Source organism: Hevea brasiliensis, chromosome 11 (genome assembly GCF_030052815.1).
Source record: "Hevea brasiliensis isolate MT/VB/25A 57/8 chromosome 11, ASM3005281v1, whole genome shotgun sequence".
In the NCBI taxonomy this organism is placed as follows: domain Eukaryota; kingdom Viridiplantae; phylum Streptophyta; class Magnoliopsida; order Malpighiales; family Euphorbiaceae; genus Hevea; species Hevea brasiliensis.
The window spans coordinates 42,286,459-42,299,006 of record NC_079503.1 but is presented as its reverse complement, the minus strand read 5'-3'; the positions used below and the strand labels follow the sequence as shown (position 1 = coordinate 42,299,006).

At 32.9% G+C, this 12,548-nt stretch overlaps 1 protein-coding gene across 1 annotated transcript; it reads right to left on the bottom strand.

Moving 5' to 3' along the window:
- Positions 1-5,136: 5,136 nt before the first annotated feature.
- Positions 5,137-8,192, bottom strand: LOC110656422 (receptor-like protein kinase FERONIA). Its single transcript, XM_021813157.2, has one exon. It carries the CDS (start codon positions 7,980-7,982, stop codon positions 5,280-5,282), a length of 2,703 nt encoding a protein of 900 aa, XP_021668849.2. The 5' UTR covers positions 7,983-8,192; the 3' UTR covers positions 5,137-5,279.
- Between the last annotated feature and the right edge of the window lie 4,356 nt (positions 8,193-12,548).

Here is a 12,548-nt window from a genome sequence, read left to right as displayed (position 1 = left end):
GATAAGCCGTAAACACAAATAATTAGTAATTGTCAATTAGTTAAGTATAAATAAGAAAAACATAACATAAGAAGTTAAACGAGCCGAGAGTCACAGCAATGGGTGACCTTCTCGGGAAGGACTACGAGGTCGATTTAAACTCAAATTTCGAACCGTAAAATGTGACGCCGCAGTCCTTAGGACTATTGCGAACACAGTGGAAAAGAGAAAATCATGAAAAAGAATTGTTAAGCTGGTCAAATAATTAGGTCAGGGATCCAGAAGAAATATTGAATTATTTGCAAACCGAGTCAAACCAGCGAGGGGCAATTTGGTCAATTGACCCCGAGAGCTGACTCCTGACCTAACTGTCAAATAAAATCGAAGAAAAGAAAATTTCAGAATCAAAAATTAAATTAAAGAACTAATGAAAAAATAAATAAAAAAAAAGAAAAAGAAAAAGTGAAAAGTGATGACATCATGCATGACATCATGCATGATGTAATAAACATAATAATAAAAAAAAATTAAATTTGAATTAATTTGTAGTCTTCCGTAAAGGATTAATTTATAAAAGAAAGAAAAAAAAGTCATCTTCTACAATTGTCGTTCCATCTCCTCTCTCAACTTTCTCACTTTTCTTGTCTTCCTCCATTGAAGCTTATTAAAAAGCTTCTTAAACCCAAAAATTGAGCCATAAAATTTATAGATTTCTTGGTTAAAACTTTTAGTTGAGTCTTGTTAAGAAGATTGAAGAGAGAAAAATTGAAGAAAACTTGAAGAATCAAGGAGTTAGGAAGCTTCATTTGAGGTAAGCTCCCTTGCTTAACTTTGGTTTAGTTATAAGTATAGAAGTAAGATTTAAATGGTAGAATTACATGAAAATATGAAAAGAAGCATGCCTATCTAGAATCCTATGAATTTTTGCCAGCAGTAGATTAATATTGCAATGGTTGTTTTGATGCAAATAATGAAGTGGTTAAGTGTAAATGAATGTATGAGTATTAAATATGCATTTAGAATTCAACAAATGTAACAAATTGGTGAATTAGGGTTTGGACCTAGGGTTTTGGAAGACAAAAATTAGAGAATTAGTCAAATGGTGTGTTTCACCTTTTTTGAGCTGAAAAATGATCATATATGACCAATTGGGATATGTTGGAAGTGTTAGAATTAGGTTTAAATTCGGATTGCTTAGGGACATTATGCAGGCAGCAGGACTAAGGTCCCTTTTAGGAACCAAAACTAAAACTTTACCAACCCAATTGGTGTGAGGCCAATTGGGAATGAAACTAGATACAAAATGGCACATTTTTCATTCAGGAATCATGCTGAAAAAGTGACTAAAACCTAGTGAACAAATTGTCCAAATCCGGATTAGACAATCTGACCTGTACAAAAATGACTAAATGAACAGTGTTTTTTCATTTAGCCATAACTTAGGCTAGGCAGGTCTAAGTAACCTGAAATTTTATCAGTAGGTAGCTGAGATATAGACCTAAAACTTTCATGAAGAACACAAACCCAAATTATGCCCTTAACAAAGTTATTTAGTCACCCAAAGTTGGTGACCTAAAACTGCCAGAACCCAGAATTTGCCCAGAAAATCTGGGTTAGGCCAATCCGGTAGCCATGATTCAAATGGCTATAACTTGAGCTACAAAACTCCAATTGGAGTGATTCAAAAAGGAAAATAAAGTTAAGACAATAAGGAACATTTTTTATGAAGAAAACTTGGCCAAATTCTAACAGCAACATGACCAATGGAACAGTGCAACATATGACACTAAAACTGAAAATTTGCAAATTTGCCTAAAAGACTTAAATTTTGAGAAAACAACCAAAACCAACAAGTTAGGTAACTAAAATGTGGTATGTGGGTGAAATTGGAATTCCCATACCTATTAAGCCTTAGAAAGTCAACAAATTGACTTGAATAGTATCTTGAATAGTAACCCTGTAATACAAATATTAAAGAATGTCAAGTTTAGCATATTAAAGCTAGGTATAAGTAAATTTGAATTTATTTTTGGATTTATGATAAGTTATGATACTGAAATACTGTGAAACTGTGTGTTTCAATGGAAAAGTATACCGGGAAAGAACCCGACGGATCGAGTCAAGGCCAAGAGGCGACTCGTATAAGGTTTGTGCACAACATAGAATTTCTGTAAATTTTCTTCTGCACATCGTTTTGAATGAATTGAAATATTGAATTGTGATATCATTGTCTTGAAATGTTTATTATGCTTTTAATTTAAACTGTTGAAAGTTTAATTGTATATATTTGAAATGGCATCAAATGTTTAGTAAATTGTTAAGATAGTTTTGAAATCACAGTGTCATGACTATCTAAATCAGTTTTGAATTTTGATTCCTTCTCTGGTTGAAGTGTTGAGGTGTGTGCCAGTAGAAGAAGAAATTGAATGGATATCCATATATTTGAGCTAGCTAGCCTTGTGATGTGACTTCTCCTTAGCCTCTGGCTACTGAGATGATATTTGTTTCGAATGGCATAATATAACTGTGTGTTTTTATGAAATTTGTTTTGAGACTTTCGAAATAAAATTGTTTGGATTAAAATCTTATAAATCATATTTTGAATTTATATTTCATGTTCAGTTTATTTTTTGAATAAGTATGATTTAAATTCTGCATAAAGGTTATTTTTAGTATGTTGTGCACCACTGAGTCCTAGTACTCAACGATGGCTGTTATTGCTGTCGCAGATATAGAGACTAGAGGAGCAACAAATTGAGCTGCTGAGGATTGAGGAGCTACCTACTCTGAAGTTTATTGGGTATTTTTTATACCCTGATTGTAAAATTTTATTTTGATGTATGTAATGTATGTAAATATAGAACATGGTCATGAGTAGTTGTATAAAGCTTGTAATAAATTTTGGTTTAGATTTTTCCTAATGTAAATATTTAGAGTGATGTATATAAATTATTTTATCTTTAATGAAATATGAATGGAAGTATTTTGTTTTAATTTGAATGAAATTAATTAATAGTATTTTGATGATTGTTGAATTTTGGAAATTGAGGAATGATGTTGAAATTGGTTGGGATGGTTGTGGAATTGATGAAGTTGTTGAGATAAATCATTGGAAGTGCTTTTTACAGGTATTTGAAGAACTGTTTTCTCAAAATACAGACGGCACTCTACCGAAATTTTTATAAAATTTACGGAAAAATAAAATGAGACAAAAATCTTAACTAGTTTTCAAACTCTAATTAAATGTTTTGATACCTATTAGAAAATGCTCACCACTTATAAAAGTAAGAAAATTGTTTTAAAATTCCTTGTAGGGTACTTAATGAGTTATCGGTAGGTGAAGTTCGGTAGTTCATTAGGTATTCTACGGGATCATGTTATGCCTTACAGAGGGGTAAGGTGTGACATCTAGAAAGATTAGGTTGAATAGGTTGGCATGCCAATAGAATTCTATTAGCAGTACTGCATATGGTTTCACACCATTCTGTGTTTTATGGGCTTCCGTGCCATTCTGTGACATAATAGCCTTTAGCTATTTTGATTGTGTTTACTATACTTGGCCTCGTGCCTAATAATTATTATAGCTTATTAGCTGCTCTGTTGCACACCGGGAGACACTTTGTAACCGATGGTGTGATGGCTCGAGGTACGTGGTACCCAATGCCAGTTTACCAGTTTATTCAGTCCGGTTTACTAGTATAGGTTACTTGGGCAATCAAAATAAATCTTAACAAATTTTAATCAAATAATTAACATAAATAGTACCAGATTAATAATACTATAAATAATTACCAGAAACTCAGTCTGCATAAAATATCAGCATACATTCTGCATGTTCATTTTATTTTAGCTATTTTATTTTATATTGGCACCACTAAGTAGTATTGCTTAGCGCGTTACTTTTGCCACGCGCAAGTACTGAAGTTACAGAGAGAGATCTCAACAAACCCCAGACTGGGAGAGAGCCCCGATCTACATAGAGTCCAGTGTTACCTCACATCTGCAGTGCATTGGTAGGACACTAGGCTACCTTTGGTATTTTGTATTTTATAAACTTTTATAATTAGACTTTTATTTTGCCATATATATTATAAACTCATGTAATTATGTTTTGATGTAATTATCTATAAACCATGTTCATTAATAAAATTTGAGTATTTCTTATTGAGTTGAGTTTGAGTATGATATGAAATGAATTGAGTTTTCAAATATTGAAATTATTTGAGAAATTGTGGAAATGCGTTGGTGGTTGACTGAGATTAATAATATGATTATATTGGACGTGTTTTTAACAGGTTCAGAAGAGTTGCTTTTCCAAATTACGGCCGGCACTCTATCGGATTTTCTATAAAAATTGCGAAAACTCCAAATTAAATAAAATTTCATTAAATCACATAAATGGTATAAATTTCACATAAACACCTTTTTATCAATAAACTAAAAATTAAAAATTTGGAATACGATAAGACAAGTTGCTTTGACACTCCGTGTGACATGCCCTGCTCGGCTACACTGTAGACGGGTGAGGGGTGTCACAAGAAGTGTAAGAAAAAAAGAGAAATTTTAAAAACTAAGATAACAATATTAGCTATATTCTTTAATTATTAAATATTTTTCTATTAACATGAAATTTGCTAAAATTAATGAAAGTATTAAAATTATTGAACAAATTAATAAAATGAAAAGGATTCGATAAAATTGATAATGAGCAAAAAGATTTCATTATTTTTGTGAATTGATGAATTGGATTGTTTTAATTAAATTTTGCTCCTAAAATTGAAAATAATATAAAACATTTGGACAAATTTGACAAAATTAATTAAAAGATTTTGTTAAAATTAAAAATTTTGCAAAAAAAAAAAATGTTATTTAGCCTAAATAATATTATTAATGTGCTGAGCCAGTCTCTAAATTTATTTTAATGGTTGGATAAAATTGCAACTAATTTCTGAAACTATCAAAACTAAAAGTAAAATTTATATCATAAAAAGTATTTTTGAAATTTTATTTAACTAATTGAAGGTAATTAATTTGAAGGAAACAGTTCTTCTGATTTTGCATAAAAATGAATCAATTATACAGAAGAATGCTCCCTTAATGGCATATCAAGCAATGAAAAATATATATATATATATATAATACCGAAGAAGACAGAAATACAAAAGAAAAATTATTAAATGAAATTCAAGAACAAGCAACATTTAGCAGACACCTTATGAGCTAGTATAATCCACCCAGAAAAATTATTCTCATGGTTCTACATAACACAGTAACTTATAGAAACCTAAAAGGAATGTTTCTTATCGCCCTGTTGGGTTGGTGATCTCAGAAAATATAGCACCATACTTTGCTTTCTCAGAATTGTTCATGAGAAAACTTTGCTCATCGGAGCTGCTTTTAAATGTCATTCCGCTAAGCCGGGAACCTACAGTAAGCCCACTGCCACTACTGAACATATTATCGCTGGTATCTGCAACTGAGGTGCCCTTTAGGGCGCTCTTCATATCAATGTCAACTTCAGTTGGAAGTCCACACTGCTTGATAGCTGTTTCCTGTAGTTGTAACGCAAACTCAAGACCCCAAACCACGTCGTTCATTGATGGTCTTTCCACTCCATTGTCGAGCAAGCAACTTACTGCAACCTCAGCAAATTTTCTCAGACAATCGGGTGAGATTTGTCCTTGTAAATATGGATCAATTATGTCATCGAATGTTCCATTGCGGTAGCATTTTCTAGCCCACTCTGCTAAGCTTGCAGGTGTTTTATCAGCCAATCGATACACTGGAGGTCTAGCTGACAACACTTCACACAATACAACGCCAAATGAGTAAACATCAGATTTTTCCGTCAATTGCTGAAGTCGATAATATTCAGGATCCAAGTACCCGAAAGTGCCTTTTACCACTGTGCTGATGTGTGGCTTTGACATGCTAGTGGGACCTAGTTTGGACAATCCAAAATCTGAAACCTTGGCGACCCATTTCTCATCCAACAAGATATTTGTTGTCTTCACATCACGGTGAATTATGGTGTTCTTCGCGCCTGAATGAAGGTACTGCAACCCGCGTGCTGCACCAATGCAAATCTCTAGCCGTTGATTCCACGAAAGTGGAGGATTGTCGGTCTTGTAGAGGTGATTGCTAAGGGTTCCCCGAGCCATGTAATCATAAACTAGGATCATCTCCTTGTTTTCGTAGCAATAACCAATTAGCGACACTAAATGAAGATACCGAAGTTGAGAGAGCATCTCAATTTCCGTCTTGAACTCATTTGCCCCCTGTTTCGATTCTGGATTCAATCTTTTGATCGCAACGGTAGTGGCCCCATCATTAATCAACCCTTTGTACACATTACCAAATCCTCCGACACCAATAATCAATACACTGTCAAAGTTGTTGGTGGCCTCTTTGATCTCAGCTAGTGAAAAGCGGCGGCAAAGATCAGAAGGTAGAGCTGCGCCTTGGGTCTTTGCAAACTTGGTCGAAGATACCGAAAATCGACCCCACCAGGAAGCTGCATCAGTAGAACCCGAGCCCTTCACTTTTTGTCTTCCCCGGAAAATAAAGAAAAATAAGAAAGAAAGTACCAAAAAGCCCGATACAGCACCACCAACAACGGCACCTATTGTTTTCCGATGATTGTTCGACTTTGTTGAATTGTGACTGGGAGCTGCTGCAGTTGGTGGACTAATTACAGGTATGTCAGGATTTGGAGCGGCAAGATTATCTGAATTACTCAATTTGAAGATTTCAAGCCCATTCAGAATGGCATCAGAATACAAACTACTAGAATTAGGCGCGGGATGTAGTGCAATAGAGAGATTTTGTACCCTTTCGTTTCCCTTTGGTTCAATCGTCACCTCATAATCTCTGAAGACAGGAAAGCCGTTTCCACCACTCCATTCAATTACATCAGCTTCAGACTCCGCAATTTGAGTAGCTACGTATATCAAAAACACTCTGTCTCCCCTTTGAGTGATTGGCGGTTGAAATTCACAAAAATGAAGCCTAACAAGGTAAGTGAACTTAGTATCCGCCTGAAAGCCCCATGTGAGATTGTAGTTTTCATTGGTCTCCTTGTCCATTCCCATCGACCTTGCAGTTCGATATAATGAATCGGGCGCAGCGTAACGAGTCCTATTGTCGCTGTTTGTAAATTGAATGGTGCCGTTATAAAGAAGTGCACTTGGTTTTGCTATAGTTAAATAATCGTTATCGCTATTCCAGCTTCGAAACATTCCAGTGTCGTCTAGGGGTGAGATGAAGTTGCCCCCCACATTTATTCTGTACATCAGCTCCAAAGCAGTGTTGCTTTTGAGGCTGCTTAGGTTGTTCAAGCCAACAAATTTGACCCCAAGATCACCGTCTTCTGTGTAATAAAGATTGGTTGGCATGGATACGATTTCAATCCCATTGACGAAAGCATAAGCATCGTTCAAACCAAGAGTCGGAGCGAACGTTATGTTCAACATTTGACCATCTTCAACATTTAAGCAGTACTCTCGAGCAAACCCGTCTAAGCCAGGAGCCTGAGCATTACTTGCAAAGCTGAAATTGCTAAGAAGGGTGTAGCGATTGGCTTTGACAGAAAAATAACCTATAGAGCTATTAAAATCAGGGTAGGAAGATGGAAAAAAGTAGAGACGAATAAATTTTGGCCCAAAGGTCACAGGAAATATGTAGGTGAATTCAGAGCGCGAGAGGCGGGCTGTTATATAAGGTACAGCATCACTATTCATAGGAGATTTAAGAGCTGAGGATATTTTTGATGCGTTGGTTGGATCTAGAAGGAAGAATTTCGAATTGGCGTCTGCAGTCCAGTTTCTACCATCTGTTGCAACAGTATCGCTGGTCGAGCCACAATCAAGAGCTATGCCGTCGATTAGAGGAGATGGTGAGTTTCCAGAGATAAGGAGAGTGTGGCGGAACAACAAGGAGAGAAATACAAGGGCGAAAATTAAAGGGTTCTGAAGATAAAACTGTTTGCTGACGGCGTTTCTCATATTATGTCGGCGGAGAGATTGGACGGAAGGCAGGAGACGGTGGAAAACGGCATATAACAATGAATCCGTTGATGGAAATTTATAATGGAAATTTTATATTATTATTATTTTTTTTATCAATAGGCTCATAGGCGAGGGATCTAATCGGGGATGATATTCCAGATTCATTATGCCTTTGTCATGGCAGGTAGAAATTTATATTATTATAATATCTTATAATATTTCTACAAGCAACTAATTTCCTATTATAAGGAACTAATTTTGTCTCTGTGTGCAATAATTTTTTTTTTATAAATGTGACTTTTTATAGATCTGATGTATAATATATAAAATAGACTCGTTTATAAAATATATAAATTATATATTTATACCTTATCCTTGATTTATGATATATATCATAGCATGTTTTTTCAATTAAACTCCCGCCTCTGTTGCAGGCCTCACAACTCTATTTTCATTGCAAGAACTCTCTCTCGACTTGTTGAAAATTGGATTTCACATACCATTTTTAATTAATCGGTGCAGTGAGCATATACGAACTCACAACCTTCATATTGGTTCTACTTTCTCAAGATTTCGAAGCAAAAATATAAGATTTTCGAAAAATATTTTGAAGCATTATTCTACATATTTTCTATTCTTCATGCCTAAAGAGCGACGAATGAACCAAAGTGCATTCAACGCCACATTCTCTGCGCCTAAGCAATCGATGCAAGATTCAGTTTCACATGCCCTTTGTTATCAATATCCATATTAGACTTTTGTTAAATAGATAAATAAAATTATATTAATTAGACTTTATTGAAATAAAATTAAGTTTCAAAACTAATTATAATAAATTAATTAGTCGTCTTGTCTATGCGTTGTGCATACCATTTACTTTTTATTTAAATAACATAATTAAACTAAGGAACTAGCTACTAATAAATTTAATATATAAATAATTTTAATTTATATTTTTTCTAATTTTAAAATATGAAAATTAAATAATATCTTAATGTCTGTATTAATTACTTTATATTTTATTTTTTATTAATTAAATATTGTTTCATAAAGTGGGCCATTAAATATTATTTCATTTTGAACATCAAAATTTTGTTATATTGTTTAAAGAAGAGTAAAAAAGAATTGAATGGAAATGCCATATGGTAATAACATAGATAATGTCATATGGTAATACCATTAAAAATAAGGTATGTGTCAATCTTTTGGAAATTATATATATATATATGTTAAAATTTTATTATTCTTTAAGCTAGTTGAAATATATTAAAAAAATGATAAACAAAATGAAAAAAAAAAAGTCAAGTGATCATTTTTGAAGTATCATTCTTAAAATTTTTAGACTTTAAATGTAAGATATATTTTTTAAAAATAAAATTTTAAATTTTATAAATAATTTTTATTGAATAATTATTTAAATATATATTAATACAATTTTAGAAAATATTCACGTTTTCTAATGTGATAAAAAAAATTTAACTAAGAAAATTATTGATTTTTAAATATATATAATATGATGATCAATGTAATACCCCTATTTGCATAGCCTGGTATATTTCACTATTCCGGTGACTAATATTGGGCTGGACAATTAAGAGAATTAGAACCACATCTAAGACACCTAGATAAGTTTTGAACGTAAATAATTAGTAATAGTCAAATAGTTAAGTGAAAATAAAAAAATCAGAACATAAAATGTTAAATGAGTCGGGAGTGACAGCTATGGGTGACTTTCTCGGAAAGTGACTGTGAGGTCTATCTTAACTCAAATTTCGAACCGGAAAATGTGACGCCGCGGTCCTTAGGACTATTGCGAACATAATGGAAAAGAGAAAATCACAAAAAAGAGTTGTTAATCAGATCAAATAATTAGGTCAGGGATCTTGAAGAAACATCGAATAATTTGCAACTAGTGAGGGGCAATTTGCTGACTCCTGACCTAACTGTTCAATAAAATTGAAGAAAAAAAAATTTCAGGATCAAGAATTAAATTAAAGAACTAATAAAAAAATAAATATAAAGGAAAAAAGAAAAGAAAACTTTATTTACATCATGATTACATCACTTGGATGACATCATGGGTGATGTCAAAATCTAATTTATTTTTCCTAACTTTTTTAACCAAGTCAATTACCTAAAATAAGTCATAAAAATACATAAAGAATTAAAACAAAAATATCACTTCTTCTTCCCAAAGCATTCGGCAGCCACCTCTCTCTCTATCTCCATGCTTGAACCACCATGAAAGCTTGAATCCAAACTTGGTTCCAACCACTTAAACCTGTTTTAACCCCAAATTAATCCATTAGAACTTGATAAATTCACTTGAGAAGGTGATTGAGCAAGAAAGAAAGAAGAAACGAGGAGGGAAATTGAAGAGTTGAACATCAAAGAAAGGTTAGTGGTTTGAATTGAAAATTTATATTTAATACTTATGTTTTTAGTGTAAGTAGCTTAGATCTTAACTTAAAATCATAAGAAAACAATTATTGGGAGATCAAAGAAGAATTTCAGCCAGCCTTAGGTAGGGTTTGAAGTGTATGAAATTGGTACAATTGAATGGTTGTTTAAGGTGAATTAGATGTATAGACATTAGATGTACACTTTGATTGCATTGAATTACACAAATGTGTAACTAGGATTTTTGAACATGTGAAAAATTAGAAAAAAAAATTTTGAGAATTAGTCAATTGATGTAGTTGACCTTACTTGAGTAGAGAAATGGTCAATTGTGACCATTTTTGGTGTGTGTGAATTGTTAGAACCAAGTTTCAATTCGGATTGGTTAGGGTCAGTATGCTGAGAGCTTGACCTAGGTCTCTTTCAGGGACCAAAAAAGAAAATTTACCAACCTAATTGGTGTGAGGACAATTGGGAATGAAACTAGACACAAAATGGACCATTTTTCATTCAGGAATCATGCCCAGAAAATAACCATAACTTCGTGAACAATTATGCCAAATCCAGATTTGGGCATACTGCCTTGCATAAAAATGACCAAATGAACAGTAGTTACTTAAGTGACTATAACTTGGTCTAGGAAGCTCCAAATGACTTGAATCTTATACCGATGAAAAGCTGAGACATGGCCCTACAACTTTTATGAAGAAAACAAACCCAAATTTTGGCCATAACCTATCCACAAAGTCACCTGCAATCATGCCACCAAAACTGCCAGTATTCAAAAAATGCACAGAATTCTGGGTAACACCAAATCCGGCCAGCCCTATTCAAATAGTCATATCTTGGGCTACAAAACTCCAAATGGAGTGATTTAAAAAGAGAAATAAATTCAAGACAATAAGGAACAATTTCTATGGAAAAAAATTAGCCAAATTTCAATAGCTACTTAACCAATGGAACAGTGCAAAACAGGACACCAAATCTGAAATTTGGAAATTTCACCTAAGAGACTTAAAATTTGAGGAAACAACCAAAACCAACAAATTAGATAACCAAAATGTGGTATGTGGGTAAAATTGAAATCCCTATACCTATTAAGCATTAGAAAGTCAACAATTTGACTTGAATGGTAACCTCGAAGTGCAAATATTAAAGAACGTCAAGTTAAGCATATTAAAGCTAGAAATAAATAGATTAGAATTTCTTTTTAGATTTATGATAAATTGTGATACTGAAATACTGTAAAATTATGTATTTCAGTAGAAAAGAATACCGGAAAAGAACTCGAGGCATCGAGTCAAGGCCAAGAGGCGACTCGCTTATGATTTGTGCACAACATAAAATGTTCTTTAAATTTCTTTTTGCAAAGTACATGAAATGAATTGTGATTTATTTATATTGCAAAATGGTGATTGAAATGTACATTATGCTATTGATTTAAATTGTTGAAAATTTAATTGCATGTGTGTTAATTGTCAGTAAATATTTGGAAAATTATTGAGATTGTTTTGAAAGCACAGTGTCATGATCATATATTTGAATGCCTCACTAGCATGACTAGTGGAATGAATTAGTTTTGAATTTTGATTCCCTCTATGGCTGAATTGTTGAGGTGTGTGCTAGTAGAGGAAGAAATTGAATAGGTACCCATAGATTGAGCTAGCTGGCCTTGTGACTCCTCATAAGCCTTCGGCTATTGAGATGAACATTGTTTTAAATGGCATGATAAAACTGTATGTTTTTATGAAATCTATTTTGAGACTTCTAAAATGAGACTGTTTGACTAAAATTATAAATTGTCTTTTGTATCAACTTTTTATTTTCAGTACTGTATTTGAATAAATGTGATTTGAATTATGCATAAAATGTTATTTTAGTATATTGTATACCACTGAGTCATAGTACTCAACGATGGCTGTTTATTGCTATCGCAGATAGAAAGACTAATGGAGTAGCAGAGTGAGCTATTGAGGATCTTGGAGCTACATCCTTGAGATTTTATCGAGTATAATTTTATACCTGATTGTAATGTTTATTTTGGTGTATGTAAATGTATGTACATATATAAACTGATCATGAGCAGTTGTATAGATTTTGTAATAATATTATTTTGGATTTTTTAATGTAAATTTTGGGATGATGAATGTAAATTGATTTTTC